The following is a 14,820-nucleotide window of genomic DNA, read 5'->3' as shown; positions in this document are numbered from 1 at the left end:
GCTCGACGGTTCTGCGAGACAGTAACACTCGGTGTTTCCCGTGATCTGCCGAAATTGAGAAATTTTAGCCCTGCTAGTCACAGCTCGCTTGAAAGCAAGCACGGTAGGTGAGGGAAAGCACGTCCATAGACGGAGCCATATTGCGGGTTTCTGTTTTGAGTCGCTGTCGTGGGGTCCTGGTTCGCATGTATGTGGAGAATCCAGGGCATCACCGTGACAGTTTTCCGCTCTGGCCGAAGTTCATTTCGCCGGTTGAGGCGGAGGCCCCATGTTCGTCTTCTTCGCCTGGGGTAACGAAGGAACCTTGAATCCTCCATCAGTCTTTCCAGCACTGACTTGGGTAAATGTACCGCTGGAAAAGTAACCCGCATTTTCAGCCTCTCTTTTCCTCTTGAGCTCGGCCTGCACTTTTGGATCCACCAGTTCAAGACCCTGAACCGGGGTAAATGAGATGGAGCTGGCGGTTCCTGCACCCACGCCCGTGGTGCGAAGTCCTGAAGCTCGTAGCGATGTCGCATTGCCTGACATGCCAAATCCTTTCAACGACGTATTCATGCCGCTGTTCATACTGGTAGCTGTGCCAGAACCACCCCAACCGGGATTCTTCTTGCTCAATTTCGCCATCGTACGTCGATCGATTTGCGTGGCTCGGATTCTGCCATCGTTGGATGCGCCGATCATGCCTAGCCCGGCCGTTTCCTCGCCAGTGCCATAGCCAACTTCTTTTTCTTCTTTACCGAACGCCATCCTGTTCTGTTGTTTTCTCAGGTCTGTCATGGCAGTGGCTTCTTTAGCTTTTCGTGCTCTCCTACCACCTCGCTTTCTGCTTGGTTTGTCATCGGGCGCAGGTAAAGCTCGTGGACCTCGGTTCGGGGGCGGCTCTGTAAGCTTGTCTAGTCGTCGTAGGCAGTCATCGCGAAGTTGTTCTCCGGTCGAGCCATCTGGTGCTTGATGTACACTGTCGACTCGAGCGGCAAGGACAAGCTTGGCAGATACGATTCGCATTGCTTGAACTTTCAGATCACTTGGTATGCTCTGAATGAGAGGTGAGTGGTACAGAAAGCCTTGTTGCCGTATGCCTACATTGGTGGCCAACCCGCTCTGCTTTTGTTTTCTGGAACCCATCGCTGGGACATTGCGGTCTGGCGTTTTGGCAAGGCCTTTCAATCCATTTGCAAAATTGAGCAACTGAGCAGCTGTCAACGACCCGATGAGCACGGTCAAGTTCGGTGCGAAGATGTTCATTCTCGATTGGACGTATTCCGTCAGAATCTTCTTTGCTCTGTCCAACTCCATAGTCATCTGGCACGCACGCAGGGTCGTGTCAAGCTCTGCGTCACTAAGTGGTTGTCCTTTGGTTGTGGTTCCTTCCACGGTCACAACCATTAGCGTTGGACCATCCAGGATAGATCTTAGAGTGGCTCCGGCAATGTTATGAGAAGAATCAGCCAGCGCTTTGATATTGTCCAGTGGTCCGTTCTTGATGATAGCAACGGTCTTTGCATAGTCCAGCGGGTTTTGTACGAGGGTCTCGAGTTCTGGGAAGCGGGCCGAATAATGGTCTCGAATAAACTTGTGCACAAGTATGATTTCATTGTCGATTTGGGTGGAGAGAAAATTCGATTCTGTCAACAAGTGGTATTCCGGGTTATCTTCGACTGACCCTACTGTTGTGGTTCTTAGGTGTGGAGGCATATTCTGGTAGAGGGAGATTTTCTGTAGGTGGGATAACCCGTCAGGGACTGCATTGCGACGATGTAAATCATAACGCTTAGACAATGGAAGTGATGTACTTACCTCCAAAACTGGTTGTAGAGTCTTCATTAAGCGAGCAACATTCCTCACATCGCTTTCACCTCCCAGGCGCATCTTCTCGACCTTTGCCTTTGCTTCAGCTTCGTCGTCCGCGATGTCACCTCGAGCCGCATCGTCGGCCTCGGCCTCCTCTTCTGCATCTTCCATATTTTCATCGCCTGGGATGTCATCACGATCAGGGGATCCGGAGACCGTGACGTCTGGGTCTTCGTCACCTTTGGCATAGAGACCGTCGTTATGGTCGCCAGCGTGAAATCCGTTCGTGTTGTCCTCGTTTTCGGAACCGCTGTCCTCAAAATCGTTCAGTAGCTCGTCCGCGATGGTCGCCATTATGATTCAAAGGCCGACACGGCCAAGAACGTTTGTATTGCCCAAGTCCGCTCGTTGTTGTGATGGATCATTTGCGTGCCAGAAACTTTGCAGGCATCAAGTTCTCCAAAGAAATAAAATGCGGAGTAACTTACTGTAGTGCTTGGCGTCAAAAGACGACCTAAAGTTAGCGCCTAAAATCCACCCGGATCCGCGCCCAAACGTCAACTACGAATCGCCTACAAGACGTCGTGCATGCTTATAAAATCCCTTATCCTCCCCTTCCCTCTCACTTTCTTCTGGGGTGAACGAGGACATATATTCAATCGTCGATAGTCTCAAAAACCTAATAGCCTCCCGTAGAGGCTAGGAAGCATATAAAGTCAAATAGCCCCCAAGCCTCTCGAATCGGGCCAGCCATGAATATACCCAGGATACACCGTACCTTGATAGACACGACGGATGAGCAACATGCAGCCAGACAGGGAGAGGATATCCGAGATAATCACAATGTCATCACGGCATCATTACAGCCTCATGATGTTGGATCATAATAGCATTTCGTTGCCCGCTACAGGAAGCCCCCCGGGACCTCTGTGTCTGGTTTCAATGCTCTGTGAAAAAGGACATGTCCTTTCCCACGACAAAAAAGACACGTTCCTCAGCTGGCACTCTTCGAAGCTGCTGCTTCATCAATCGCATTACGAACGTGTTTGATACATTCAAGGGCACCTGCAAACATGTAATGTTGGCTAGATCCACAAGAAACAAGGGGCATCCATTTTCTTACCTGGTAGGTCGCTGTGAACACAGCATGTGAAGCTTCGTCCTGCAAAGGGGACGGTGGCTTCGTTCCCCTTGATGGAAGTGACTTGCTGGGTGGCTATGATTTTGTCCATCTTGGGTCGAATTTGGTCCTGGGGAACTCTCCCAGCGGTCCTGTGGTCGTCAATCAGAAAGAGCACACGGGAGAAGAGTGGCGCGAGAGGAGGAGAGTGACTTGACTTACAGGATGGGCACGGTCTGTCCCATGTCATCATACCAAAGATCTGGGAAGAATTCGGGGTGGAAATCAACGCCATATTCTTTGCACAATTCTTCGTGCGCGGTGCCCGGAAGGCCGACAAACGGGACGTTGAAGGTCTTGATGGCGCGAAAACATGCATGGCCGACCTCGGGGTCGTCCTTGATCATCCGATACAGCTTGCCGTGAGGCTTGATGTGGTTCAAGGGAACGCCCTCCACGTCCAGCATCGCCTTGAGCGAGCCGACCTGGTACAGCATCTGGCAGTACAAATCCTCGGGCGGAATGTCCATCAGCCGACGGCCAAAGCCTTCTTTGTCCGGCAAGCCGGGGTGGGCGCCCACCACCACCCCATGTTTCTTCGCCAGCCGCACGGTCTTCATCATGGTCGTCGGATCGCCGGCGTGGAACCCGCAGGCAATGTTGGCCTGATCGGTCAGAGCCATCAATTCCTCGTCTGGACCCTGGACATAGAGATCATGTCTTTGATCAGCCGTGAGCGAAAGGAGGAGATCCTGGGACCACTCATTACCATCTTCCAGTTTCCATACCCCTCCCCCATGTCACAGTTGATCACAACCTTTGGAACCATTGTGAACCGAATGTGGTAGTGCCGAAGTCAAGTAGAGATGGCAGGACATGTCATGGTGACAAGCGCCTATCTCCGCCTAATCAAATACTCCTCGTCCTGGTCTGAATCGGGCTGCCAAGCGTTCAACCTTACCTGCAAGCCTGTTTCCGGAAAAAGTGGCACCGTCTGACAGGGAGTACCACGATGATATAAGTACATGATCCAGCAGATTCGCGACAGCAAGTGCCTTGACTGAAAGTTAGTACGAGTGGGTGGTAGAGCTGATGCCCTTCCTTCTGCCAACGATCAATGCTATATCGTTATGTGCAACGGGTTCCTGGACGACAAGAAGGGAGAGTATCTATTTGAATCTGAAGAGCGACAATGGTCAGACGGTGCCACTTTTTCTGGAAATAGGCTTGCCTGGTATCTGGGACTAGCGACCCGAACTACCCGGCAATTGCCGTTGAATTCGAGCATACAGTAGATGAATGCAGTCAAAGAGTATTCGATCAACAAAATACTGCTATATTATACGAGATTCTCCGAGGGGCCTAATACCAACCAACTTTCGCATCATGTTGCGGCTCTTCTCTCGACATCTCAAACTGACCGCCAGCCTTCATCACTGAAATGGTTCGATGAGTAGCTAATTTCATGCTAATCATTGCTTTTATGTACTAAATTATGGTTGCTCCCCGATTGCCTTCACAAGAGGAGCCATTTCAATGAGTGGGTCATAGACGGTGAGACTTCGGAGAGTCTTGCTTATAAGCATTTAAATGGGAATGAAGCTGCCACCTCCTTGAAGTGAGATTGTCTTGCCTGCCCACTGCTTGTTTGCCGATGACGTGCTGTTGTAGCGGATATAAAACCCGTTGCTCGCGATGTTGGACAATGTGGAGTCGGCATCGGTGAAGTTCTGCAGCGTCGTGGTATTCGCTGTCAAGGTCCAGTTGGAGGTTGCGTCAAGGGAGACGCCAAAGTAAGCAGCGCCGAAGCCAGACTGAGTGGAGCCTTTCCAGGTTGAGTACTGCGTCAAGTTGAAATTGATGCTTGAGCCGTTGTAAGCGACGAGGAGGCCGGACAAAGTCGACTCCTGGACGTTGATCGTTGCCTCCGCTGGGGATAGATCATTGTTGTCCGCGTACCCAGCGTAATAGTCAAAGTCCTGGGTGACTTGAGAATAGTTGGCGACGGCCAATATCCCGGAAGCCGTGTTGTTGATTTGGGACGAGATGATGTTGGCATTAGCGATGATATTGCCAAACCAAAGTCCCGGCATCGTCTTACCCAGCACCGTCAGCTTGGAATTGTCGAACGTGACACTGGCGCCGGATTCTACGGTCGCCGAGGAAAACAACACCACGCCTCCGAGGAGACCAGCAGTCAGGTCCGAATTGGTCCAGATGGTTGTCTGAACTCCGTCTGAAAACGTCACAGGCGCGTGAGAAGCATGTCCGATGACGTTAGTCATGTTGCAGAGGCCCAAGGCGTAGCAGATGGCTGAGCCGACACCGTCAGTGTGAGCCACAGCGTTCTGGACGTGGATGTATCCGGCCGGATTGTCGCCACTGAAGGACGAGCACCGGTTACCTCCAGAGTAGTGCACGACATTCTGTGCATGCACTGTGCCGTTGCCCCCGGCGTACAAGCCGTGGGAGGTGGGACCAGAGCTGTACAGCCACGCGTTGTCAACGTACGTGGTGCTCCCGGATCCATAGGTGTACAGGTTGGCGGCGCCGTGGTGCGTTGTGATGTTCACGTTGGAGAGGGATAAGGTCGAGCCATTGGCGACGTTAACTGCGGCATTGAGACCTTTACGACATCTGTTAGCCAAGCACTGAGAAAACCCAACACGACAGAAATCCGCGTTGTGTTCGGAATGTGGCTTGTTTGACGATGTCACTGACCGTAGAAGCTGGCTTGGAAGAGGTTGGAGCTGTACCCATACTTGACGATGGTACTATACTCCACACTGACGTCCGAGTCATTAGAGACCACCAGAACACTGGTGTCGTTCTTAGAAACAGTCAATGTTGCGTGGCTGATGTTCGCTGCTTGACCATTGTAAGTGTAGGGCCCCACGATTGCGTCGGTCTGGTACAGAATCGGTGTGACATTGTAGTCAGCTAGGATGGCGTTATCAGCAGCCCAGTCAGCAGGATTGATCACATCGCTTGGGTCCGTGATGGTAAAGGTGGCTTGAGCCGATGGCCACAACGCCAGCAATGATGTCCAAGCTACGAACGGAGATGGAGACATTATCGTTCTTGCGTTGATCAAGTTGCCCCGTTTCTGTAAGAAAGCCAAAGAGAGCTCAGACTGTCCAAAGCGCCCACTTGGCCGTCCGTGGTCATCAGAACTGTCAATGCCATCCTGACAGGATCTTTTATATCCCAAAGAGTCGGTGTACGTACATCAGGCTAGGTCTGCAGTCAAACGACATGCTTGCGTCTAGCAATGACGCCAGCGTACCGCGAAGAGCGCCAACCTCATCGCCATCCATCCGGGACGAGTGGTCCCCTCGCGTCGTTTACCTAATGGTTGTATCTCGCTTCTTGAGGGACGACTATACAAGGAACGAAAGCGCAAGCTGCCGATGGCGCCATGGAAACGAAGTTCAAAGTGTATCTCCAACTTGACGACGCGCGTCGCGCCCGGGGTCGATCCGGGGTCAATATTAAGCTTTGTCGGTTGACCCCAAGAGATGTGGAGGAGGAGCCAATGTCAAGGACTCAAAGTCAGTAAGCGAAGCAAAGTGCGTGGATATGTGGTCCCGACCGCTCTCAAGTACTGTCGGCTTGTGGAACCCATCAACTTCCGGGGCAGAGATGTCGCAGAGCATCTCAACAGGTATGCATTCGGAGATGGATGCCGACTACTTCAATCTGGATGCTCGCTGATCCAAGGAGACATCCTACTGCAACACTCCTAAAACCTGGTGAGTTACAATCTGACGCCACTTTTCAGCAGAATATCCAGACTAATTCGGACAGGGTAATAACAAACATCGTCCCTTGCTAAACAAAATCCCTTTGTTTCATTGAGACGCCTCGTCGGGAAGCACACAGGCAGCAAGTCTAATACTGGCCCGCCATGAAGGACCACGAAGCTGAACACAACACGCTTGCCCGCGATCTCACACACGACATTGCTGGTGGCACCCATACGAAGACCCTGGGCAGTCTTCGTCTGCGCAATGTCGATACCAATGAGAGGATTCTCATCCCGACCCCGTCGGCCGATCCCAATGATCCTTTGAACCGGACCACCTTCTTCAAGTACTACACGGCTATTGCAGTCTGCTTCGCCATGGTCATGTGCAACTTCCTTGCAGCGGGACCGACCATCGCCGTGGTCGAAACTGCTATGGACTTCTTCCCCAACTGGAAGCAGATGGGCCTTGTGGCCGCCATCCAGAAGACGGTCTACTTCTTCAACACCACCGCTCTATTCCAGGGCATTGGAAATTTGGTCTGGATGCCCTTGATCAACAAATATGGCCGTCGACCAATATATGTCATTTCCTTTACCATCTATTTCGTTACAGCCCTCTGGTGTGCTTTTGCTCATCAGTATGCCAACTTCTTGGTGGCTCGAATCATCATGGGTCTCGCTGCAGGTGCCGGCGAATGTTTGGCCCCTTTGACCATCGCCGATATTTTTTTCCTCCACGAACGAGGCTTCGTCATGTCCATCTATACCGCGGCGTTGAATCTCGGCGTCGGGTTCGGCTTAATCATTGATGGTTTGATCACCATCAATCATCCGTGGCGTGTCATATACTACGTCGCTGCGGCCCTGATCGGTTTCCTCGTCGTGATGGTGGTTCTTACCTTTCCAGAGACTGCCTATAACCGGAGTGCACATCCGGAAGGCATCAGCACCACGCTGCATCATGTTTCGGCCGCCTATGGACATACTAATTCTGATGAGGCGCCAGGAGAAGTCGGGACGGAAACAGGTGACAAGGCTGTCGACCGCTCTGTCTACTATCGAGAGACAGCAGAGGTCAGAGCACATCCGGCCAAGAGAACTTGGACCCAGGAACTCCCACTCTTTCGTGGAACCTTTACAGAAGAATCTCTTCTCGCCATGACCCTGCGACCGCTTGGCCTTCTCATCCTTCCGCCCGTGCTGTGGGCTACTCTAGTGCAGTCTGTGACCATTGGCTTCATCACGGCGGTGACCTCCAACGTCGCCTCGGCCTTCTCCACCACCTACGGCTTTGAAGCCTGGCAGTCGGGCCTGTGTTTCTTTTCTGCCATCATTGGGGCGTGCTTGGGCATCATTTTCGGTGGCATGACGTCCGATCGTGTTGCCGATTTCTTCACCAGAAGAAACGGGGGCATCCGAGAACCCGAAATGCGTCTGCCTTCGATCATGATCTCCTGCATCACCTCTCCTCTGTCACTGATCCTGTACGGCGTGGGCATCCAGAACAAGCTGCATTGGATGTGCCCCACGGTAGGAATTGGGTTGCTCAACTTCTCCATCACACAGGCTTGCAATGTTTCGCTCGTCTACATCATCGACGCCTACAGACCCATTGCTGGCGAAGCCATCATCACACAGCTAGCCTTCAAATCCTGCTTTGGGTTCCTCCTTGGTTTCTACACCAATACATGGGTCGCTGAGAGCGGCTATGCTGCGGCCTACGGCGAGATGGCGGCCATTTCTGGGGGAGTGCTTCTTATGTGGATACCGCTCTACATTTGGGGTAAGAGAATTCGCATTGCGACCTTGAACTGGGGAATCATGAAGTATGTGCGGTGGGATGAGGATCGTGAGGTTGGTGAGTAGATAGTGGCAGACGAGCTAGCAACACTCGACTCGGCATCAAGGCTTCGAAGCTTGGAGCCGGTGATAGCTGTGACTACATGATGGATCCTTTGATGGTGCTTGTGATGTATGATGAGGGAAGGGACGAGTTGACGCGGTCACTGCTGTACGTAGTAGTCCTGTGAGGCATCTGAACATACATAGTCGTTTAATCTCTCAAGCTTTTTATACCACATATGAACTGAGTCTGTCTGCAAGAATAATGGCACTGTCTGGTCTCTGTACCTGTCAAGGTCCATATATATGTAGTTATTCGCTACCAGTCCGAAGCCCGTAGCACGTAACACTACAGCGTCTCCTGTTGACGTGGAGGAGACCATCACATCTATCAGAATAACTTACTTTCCTACGGGCATGGCGTCCGCTATCCTGACTCTGCTGTGACTCATGTTGCACTGTGGTTGTACTCTGTCAAAGGAATACTCGGGCAGTCCTCCAAAAAAGAGCATGTATTTCAGTCTATTCTCCTGGCCGCTCCAACATCAGGAACTCCGGTCCCTTCGACCACTTTCGCACCTACAATTTCGTAGACAGGGATCTCTTGCAACCTCGCGATCACATGGTGCAATGTAGGCAAGGCGTTCCAATCCATGGCATCGATCTTGAAGCTCGCCTTCGATGCCTGCCAAACCCGTTTCGACTGTGGCTGAGGCATATCCTCCTTGAACGGGACAAATACGGCATGCTCCTCCGCCGACTGACCCTTATTCGTCCGTCCCACCTTGGGCATATACCGATAGACCAAAATGCCGTCATCAGCCTCGCCACTGAGATTGCCTGATATAGCGCCAACATCACTGACTGGCTTCAGACCTTCAAGCACAAAGTTGCCCCACATGGAGCCTTGCCAACCCGTGTTGATCCGGTAAGATTCACTGCCATGTCGGTACACATCAATGGACGAGTACAATTTCGGCATGCCCAGCTCTTCACGGCCCGAGACGATAGGGTCGGTCAGTGACTCGAACAAGATCGGCATGTATGTGCCGCTGATCACATCCCCGTTGTCCTTGACGTACTCGACGCCGTGGATGTACAAGCCAATATGCTTGTAACCGGACCCACCGAGCCATTCCATTTGGTCCAGATGGGTCTGGGAAAATGAGCAGTAGGCCACGGTTCCCGGTGATTTGAAGCGGTACTTCTTGTTGCCTGGTGGGAACAGATTCTGTAGAACCGTTCGGGACGTTTTGAATTTGATTGACGCTGTCGTGAACGTCGAGTGCTCTGATTGTCGGCCTACACCTTGGTGATTCTGGCGTGGACCAGGCATTGGACCAAAGGCTATCGGCATCCGCCAGTAAATTTGTGGTGTTTGTGCCCATTTCCATTCCCGAAGTCTCTGGGCGGAATTGTCGAATTCATCGTGTCCAAAATTGTAGTTCGTATACTCGATCACTATTTTGCGTCAAAGAGTCAGTCACTTGCGAGCATTCAGTCGGGCGGTAAGATCGGGGTGGTACATACTGTTGACTTTCACACCTTCTTTGACATCCCGTCCCGCAAGCCGCGAGTACTCTTGAATGCGGTTTGCTCGCTCATACCGGATGCTTTCCCAAAGCTTGAGTCGCTCAGGGACATCTTCGGCACGCAAATCTCTCTCTAGGACCACTGCCAATGCTGCGGCATCCTCCATGGCGACGCCTGCACCCTGGCCTTGATGAGGTAGGAACGGGTGAGCCGCGTCGCCCATGATCACCAGCCTAGATTTCACCCAAGTTGGAATGACCGGCATGTCGAGCAGTTTCCAAGACTTTAGCGACTCAGGGTTGGCTTTGCCGATCAAGGCCACGCAGTCTGGGTCGAAGCCCTCGTAGACCTTCAAAAGTGTGCTTTTGTTCGCCTCTGTGTTCCAGTCCTCACCACTGGCTCCAGATTCGTTCTCCGGGTGGATGCAGACGAAATTGAGCAGCTTGTTGTCGGATGTCGGATACATGACGATTCTTCGATCAGTTCCATACCATATTATCAATTCGCCTGCCTTCTCGGCAAATTTCTTGGTGGCAGGGTCGTCCAGAGCCGCTTGGCGGTCGATGAGGAAGCGGAAAGCACTCTTGCCAGAAGGAAAAACTTGCGCATCACCACCCGGGATTCGAGTTCTTGTCAAAGAATGCACCCCGTCGGCACCAACAACCACGTCGCCTTTGACGACACGTCCATCTTTGAGAGTGATAGTCGCCGACTCAGCATCAACTTCGACGACAGAACTCGATAGATTGAGTTTGACTGGTGTTCCTTCTTCAATCGTGCTTGTGGCAGCTCTCTTCAGGGCGTCGTGTAAGTGAATACGGTGCGCCAGGAGCCAGTCCTGACATTCATATATCAGTCTAGTTCCTACTACCACGTCGTGAGGTGGTGCGTGTTCTAGGTACTCACATGTTGCCAGATGCTGTTTGGTTCTTTCAAATCGATCTCTCTCGTAAGCTCACCAGTTGCAGTGTATTCTGTCAACTATCCAGAAAGTTGTTAGTCATGCAATAGAAAAGATCGTCATCACATTGGGGTCCGCCCACATACCTTCTCCATAAGATTGGCACCACTGGCTGCAGCGTCAATCCCCAGCCTTTTCAGAACGCCATTGGCATTGGGAGCTAGATGGATTGCGGCGCCAGCCTCAGTGGCGAAACGACTTTGTTCGTAAACCTTTTGCTCCTATTAGATAGATCGCTCTAGAACAATAGACAATGGTCACTTTACCTGAACTGTATGGCCTTGCTGTCGGAGCCCAATAGCAGCCGACAGTCCGCTGATGCCAGCACCAACAACGAGGATTTTAAGCCCGGACTGTGTATCGTGAAAACCATTGGTCGCTGGGACGATCGCTCCAAGAACTTCGGCCATTGCAAGGGTCTGCACCTGCCAGCGTCTTTGCGAATACTGACGTGCACGCTGTAGAAAGCGTAGAATAGAGGAAAAATCAGCGTTGTATACAGATGTGTGCAAGTAAACACCGTTCACATGGCATGACGTCCATTTTTCATCTGTGAACTCGCCATTTTTACAAGTCAACTTGATTCTGTAGACGCGTATCAGCACGTCTCTCCGGATGGGGAGAGATGGGGTCTGGCGGGTGTCGGCATGTGGAGGGCGTATGAAGGTCAACGGCTTAGGAATCCTCCACAACCTCGGCTCGGCTCCGTTTACAATGTACTCACATGGCCTCCTCAGCAAATGGAAGTGGAGGAGTTAAGAATCCGGGGAGCTAGCTTACAATAGCATTACGGAGGGCACACAGAGTGCCCGAGCTTTACAAAGACAGGCTTTGACGAGGGAAGATAGCCTCAGTACACAGACGAGCTTACTGTAAATCATGTCCTGCTTGATTGTCCAAAACTACAGCTGTCGTTGCTTCCTCTTCGATACCGTCATAGCGACTGGCTTTTCTCTACTCAAGCGACATGGCCGATCCTGGGCCTTCAGCCGTATTTGAACAAGCTCCCATTCTTCCTCCTCACAAACAAGCTCCCACTCTTCTTGCTCTTCGTTGTCGTTATTACCCTTTGTCTCAATTACCCCCCCCTCCTCTTGCTTCTTCTTGCTGCCCAAAGCAGCGACAAACTCCTCATCAGGAGCGGCGAGAGCCAAACGCTCTGCATCGAGCGAGAAATGCACCTCTTTGGTGTCCGTCCATGGGCATTTAACTGCGTACGAGTGAGCTCTCGCTGCCATTCAAACCACGCTGAAAAAGCCTTACAAGTGCGTGAGGCCAACAAGTCTGGAAGGCATACTTAGCGATATAGCTGCTGCGAATCTCCCTTCCACTTACCCCAGATCGATGGGCCGCTCGACATGATTGTGAGATTTTGGATTTGCGGTCAATATCGAAATCAGTGCTTCTAATGCGAGGACAAGAGTTGATGTCAACGATGTTTCGATGGAAATCTCTCTTGATGCGGAAGCAGTGAACTGTGCATAAGGTGAGCGAGCCAGCCCATCTGTGTGATCGTGCAAAGTGTTGTGACTTCACCTTTCACCGCCAAGGCGCAGATACTACTCATCAATGCTGTCACTACCTAGAAACGTCTTCACTTCACCTGAACTTGCTATGGCTGCGCCTAAGTCACTGCTTGGTGAGGAAGACCGACTCTCTGTGTGTACAAACAGCACCCTCTGGACTCCAAGATTCGAGGTTGCCTTGTCGAAGCCTTCCGTTTGATGACTTCCACGCCTCGAGCCTGCGACATCCTGTAGATTTCTGTGTGGCCACTGACTTCACGTAGTCGAGCTCCTCGGACCAGCCTGGCCTCTGCCTCCCACAATCAGGTGAGGTCGTAGCTAGCATGAAGGTCTTTGCTCAAAGACTTCCATCCCAACTCAACGAGAGTGTGGGGGCTTTTGCTTGGCTCAAGCGGGACTCAACACTGGCCGGGGCATATATACCTGTAGGATCCTTTAGAGTCTCGCCAGTTGGGTCGCCGGGTACTCATCATACGAGCATTCCATTGTCGGAAACCTTCCCAATCAAATTGCCACAGAGTCGGGCAAATCACCAGGATCAACCGCCAGACGGAGATCTGGAAGCTTTTGAGAAACCACACTTGCAAAAACTTGTAGACGGCCAGGACTTGTTTTGGAAGGCTTCCATGGACCGTGCTAATGCGGATGGAAGCTTGTTTAGATCGGGTTGTTGGACACCTTGATGGTCACTACTGTGGAGACAGAATGCGGACGACGTCCATCCAGTTCTTCACAATCCAGAGCCAAGGTGCACCTACCAGAAACGTACGCTATACACCATTGCCGTCAGCTCGCCCCTGCTTATGTCATCGGCTGACCGGCACCTTTTCCTCGGGAAGGATGAACATTGCGGAGAGTACACCAAGGTATCGAGCTCCGGACCATTAAAATTTCCACCCCTACCCAGGCTGGATGTACCTTCATGAGATCAATATTCCTAGGAACCAAAGACGAATTGGGAGGCGATCTGCAGGTTCAGGGGCTGTGGTGACGTGGAGTTTGGCAATACGAAACGGAGGAGTGGCACATTCGGCCAAACAGTCCACATCGGGAAGGCATTACCGATCTTCGGCATCCAGAGGACGGCGTATCTGAGGATGGCAACTATTATAACATAGACCATGGCCGATGGTGTCCTTCCGTATAATTAGTGGTGCAGTAGCCTCGACGGCGTGTTGTCTATAAGTCGAGATGTTGAGATCATTCTACCGTCAAGCTCTGGCTGGCCCATTTCTCAGAAGACAAAATCGGACGATGGCTACCACAACTGGCGTTACAAGCAGAGCGCCCGCAGTCGTTCGAGCCAGCGAGGCTGAGGTCGGCGCAGGTAGATTTTTTGAGCGAAACCTGGAGGTTGCCGTGAGACACGTACTCAAAGACGGCGTTGTCGTGATCCAGGATGCTATCAATCACCAGGTGCTCGACAAGTTGAACGAAAAGATGAAAGCAGACGCTATCACCCTCAGCAAATCAGGTGATGGAACGCCTTTCAACTACAACAGAGGGAATCTTCAACAAGACGCTCCTCCTGTTAGGAAGTTCTTCGACCCTAGCATTTTCCTGAGTAAGGCGCGATATTCTTGTGACGTTGTATTTGCTGACGATGGACAGATCCCCTCGCAACTCATGTCACAGCCTCGGTATTAGGGCCACGTCCGAAGTTGACTTTCATGTCCGGGAACACAGCGATGCCGGCAACAGATGATACTCCATCCCAAAGGCAACCAGTTCATGCGGACTCGGATTTCAGACATCCTTCGCATCCGTTTGCGCTCGTCGTCAACGTCGGGCTCACAGACATGAATCCAAACAATGGATCGACCGAAATCTGGCTGGGAACACATAATGACACCAGCATTGATGATCAAGAAGGAAGCCATGGGGAACGTGCAAGTGGAAGGATCAAAGAGGACCTTTTGGAAGAGCGGAGAGCTATATTGCCGCCCCTTCAACCCACTATTCCCAAAGGTTCCATCATCATCCGCGACCTGAGGCTATGGCATGCTGGAATGCCAAATTTGTCATCAGATATTCGCGTTATGCTAGCCATGAGTAAGTCCAAACTGTCAGCGTTGAGGTCAAAACTGATCTTCCCAGTTCATTTCGCTCCGTGGTATCGGAATCCGATGCGTTTGGAACTCGGTGAGGGCATAAGGCCAGTGATCGAGGCCGAAAAAGATCTCGATGTCCGCGCAGATTATGTTCCAGAAGAGCTTGCACTGAGCCGATATCTCAATCGAGGATTCGGCAATAGCTATGACTTCAATCAGACTCCCTGAGGTTGATTTGTGCAACGGGT

At 51.7% G+C, this 14,820-nt stretch overlaps 6 protein-coding genes across 6 annotated transcripts; 2 read left to right on the top strand and 4 right to left on the bottom strand.

Annotated features, from left to right (window-relative positions):
• Window positions 1-240: 240 nt before the first annotated feature.
• On the bottom strand, window positions 241-2,145 carry EDD37DRAFT_557577 (uncharacterized protein; the record flags this gene model as incomplete). Its single annotated transcript, XM_062813714.1, has 2 exons — window positions 241-1,716; window positions 1,798-2,145. 2 exons carry the CDS (start codon window positions 2,143-2,145, stop codon window positions 241-243), a joined length of 1,824 nt encoding a protein of 607 aa, XP_062675853.1.
• Window positions 2,146-2,399: 254 nt separating this feature from the next.
• On the bottom strand, window positions 2,400-3,979 carry EDD37DRAFT_618251 (uncharacterized protein). Its single transcript, XM_062815792.1, has 4 exons — window positions 3,681-3,979; window positions 3,134-3,612; window positions 2,915-3,063; window positions 2,400-2,856 (listed from the first exon to the last, which is right to left on the bottom strand). The coding sequence occupies exons 1-4, from the start codon at window positions 3,738-3,740 to the stop codon at window positions 2,786-2,788; spliced, it is 759 nt and encodes a 252-aa protein (XP_062675852.1). The 5' UTR covers window positions 3,741-3,979; the 3' UTR covers window positions 2,400-2,785.
• Window positions 3,980-4,497: 518 nt separating this feature from the next.
• On the bottom strand, window positions 4,498-5,984 carry EDD37DRAFT_604829 (uncharacterized protein; the record flags this gene model as incomplete). The annotated part of the gene is made up of 2 exons (XM_062814775.1): window positions 4,498-5,537; window positions 5,633-5,984. The coding sequence occupies 2 exons, from the start codon at window positions 5,982-5,984 to the stop codon at window positions 4,498-4,500; spliced, it is 1,392 nt and encodes a 463-aa protein (XP_062675851.1).
• Window positions 5,985-6,423: 439 nt separating this feature from the next.
• EDD37DRAFT_586165 (putative MFS transporter) lies at window positions 6,424-8,700 on the top strand. Its single transcript, XM_062814458.1, has 3 exons — window positions 6,424-6,663; window positions 6,719-7,584; window positions 7,672-8,700. The coding sequence occupies exons 2-3, from the start codon at window positions 6,819-6,821 to the stop codon at window positions 8,523-8,525; spliced, it is 1,620 nt and encodes a 539-aa protein (XP_062675850.1). The 5' UTR covers window positions 6,424-6,663; window positions 6,719-6,818; the 3' UTR covers window positions 8,526-8,700.
• Window positions 8,701-8,822: 122 nt separating this feature from the next.
• Window positions 8,823-11,563, bottom strand: EDD37DRAFT_618243 (uncharacterized protein). Its single transcript, XM_062815791.1, has 5 exons — window positions 11,262-11,563; window positions 11,082-11,207; window positions 10,941-11,015; window positions 10,032-10,872; window positions 8,823-9,962 (listed from the first exon to the last, which is right to left on the bottom strand). The coding sequence occupies exons 1-5, from the start codon at window positions 11,403-11,405 to the stop codon at window positions 9,019-9,021; spliced, it is 2,130 nt and encodes a 709-aa protein (XP_062675849.1). The 5' UTR covers window positions 11,406-11,563; the 3' UTR covers window positions 8,823-9,018.
• A 2,212-nt stretch (window positions 11,564-13,775) lies between these two features.
• EDD37DRAFT_557274 (putative phytanoyl-CoA dioxygenase) lies at window positions 13,776-14,800 on the top strand (the record flags this gene model as incomplete). Its single annotated transcript, XM_062813700.1, has 3 exons — window positions 13,776-14,085; window positions 14,133-14,573; window positions 14,619-14,800. 3 exons carry the CDS (start codon window positions 13,776-13,778, stop codon window positions 14,798-14,800), a joined length of 933 nt encoding a protein of 310 aa, XP_062675848.1.
• Window positions 14,801-14,820: the final 20 nt, after the last annotated feature.

Source organism: Exophiala viscosa (genome assembly GCF_022695815.1).
Source record: "Exophiala viscosa unplaced genomic scaffold EDD37scaffold_1, whole genome shotgun sequence".
Lineage (NCBI taxonomy): Eukaryota > Fungi > Ascomycota > Eurotiomycetes > Chaetothyriales > Herpotrichiellaceae > Exophiala > Exophiala viscosa.
This window is presented reverse-complemented; position numbering and strand designations above follow the sequence as displayed.

What these genes read in the sequence shown, in the direction of transcription:
- EDD37DRAFT_618251 (XM_062815792.1), bottom strand. Translation starts at nt 3,740, where the DNA reads ATGGTTCCAAAGGTTGTGATCAACTGTGACATGGGGGAGGGGTATGGA. An exon ending in GGTATGGAAACTGGAAGATG is followed by an intron (nt 3,613 to 3,680) that starts GTAATGAGTGGT and finishes CTCTATGTCCAG; the next exon opens with GGTCCAGACGAGGAATTGAT. An exon ending in TGTTCACAGCGACCTACCAG is followed by an intron (nt 2,857 to 2,914) that starts GTAAGAAAATGG and finishes ACATGTTTGCAG; the next exon opens with GTGCCCTTGAATGTATCAAA.
- EDD37DRAFT_618243 (XM_062815791.1), bottom strand. Translation starts at nt 11,405, where the DNA reads ATGGCCGAAGTTCTTGGAGCGATCGTCCCAGCGACCAATGGTTTTCAC. An exon ending in AGCAAGGCCATACAGTTCAG is followed by an intron (nt 11,208 to 11,261) that starts GTAAAGTGACCA and finishes TAGGAGCAAAAG; the next exon opens with GTTTACGAACAAAGTCGTTT. An exon ending in CAAACAGCATCTGGCAACAT is followed by an intron (nt 10,873 to 10,940) that starts GTGAGTACCTAG and finishes TATGAATGTCAG; the next exon opens with GACTGGCTCCTGGCGCACCG.
- EDD37DRAFT_586165 (XM_062814458.1), top strand. Translation starts at nt 6,819, where the DNA reads ATGAAGGACCACGAAGCTGAACACAACACGCTTGCCCGCGATCTCACA. An exon ending in AGAGACTGCCTATAACCGGA is followed by an intron (nt 7,585 to 7,671) that starts GTGCACATCCGG and finishes CGCCAGGAGAAG; the next exon opens with TCGGGACGGAAACAGGTGAC.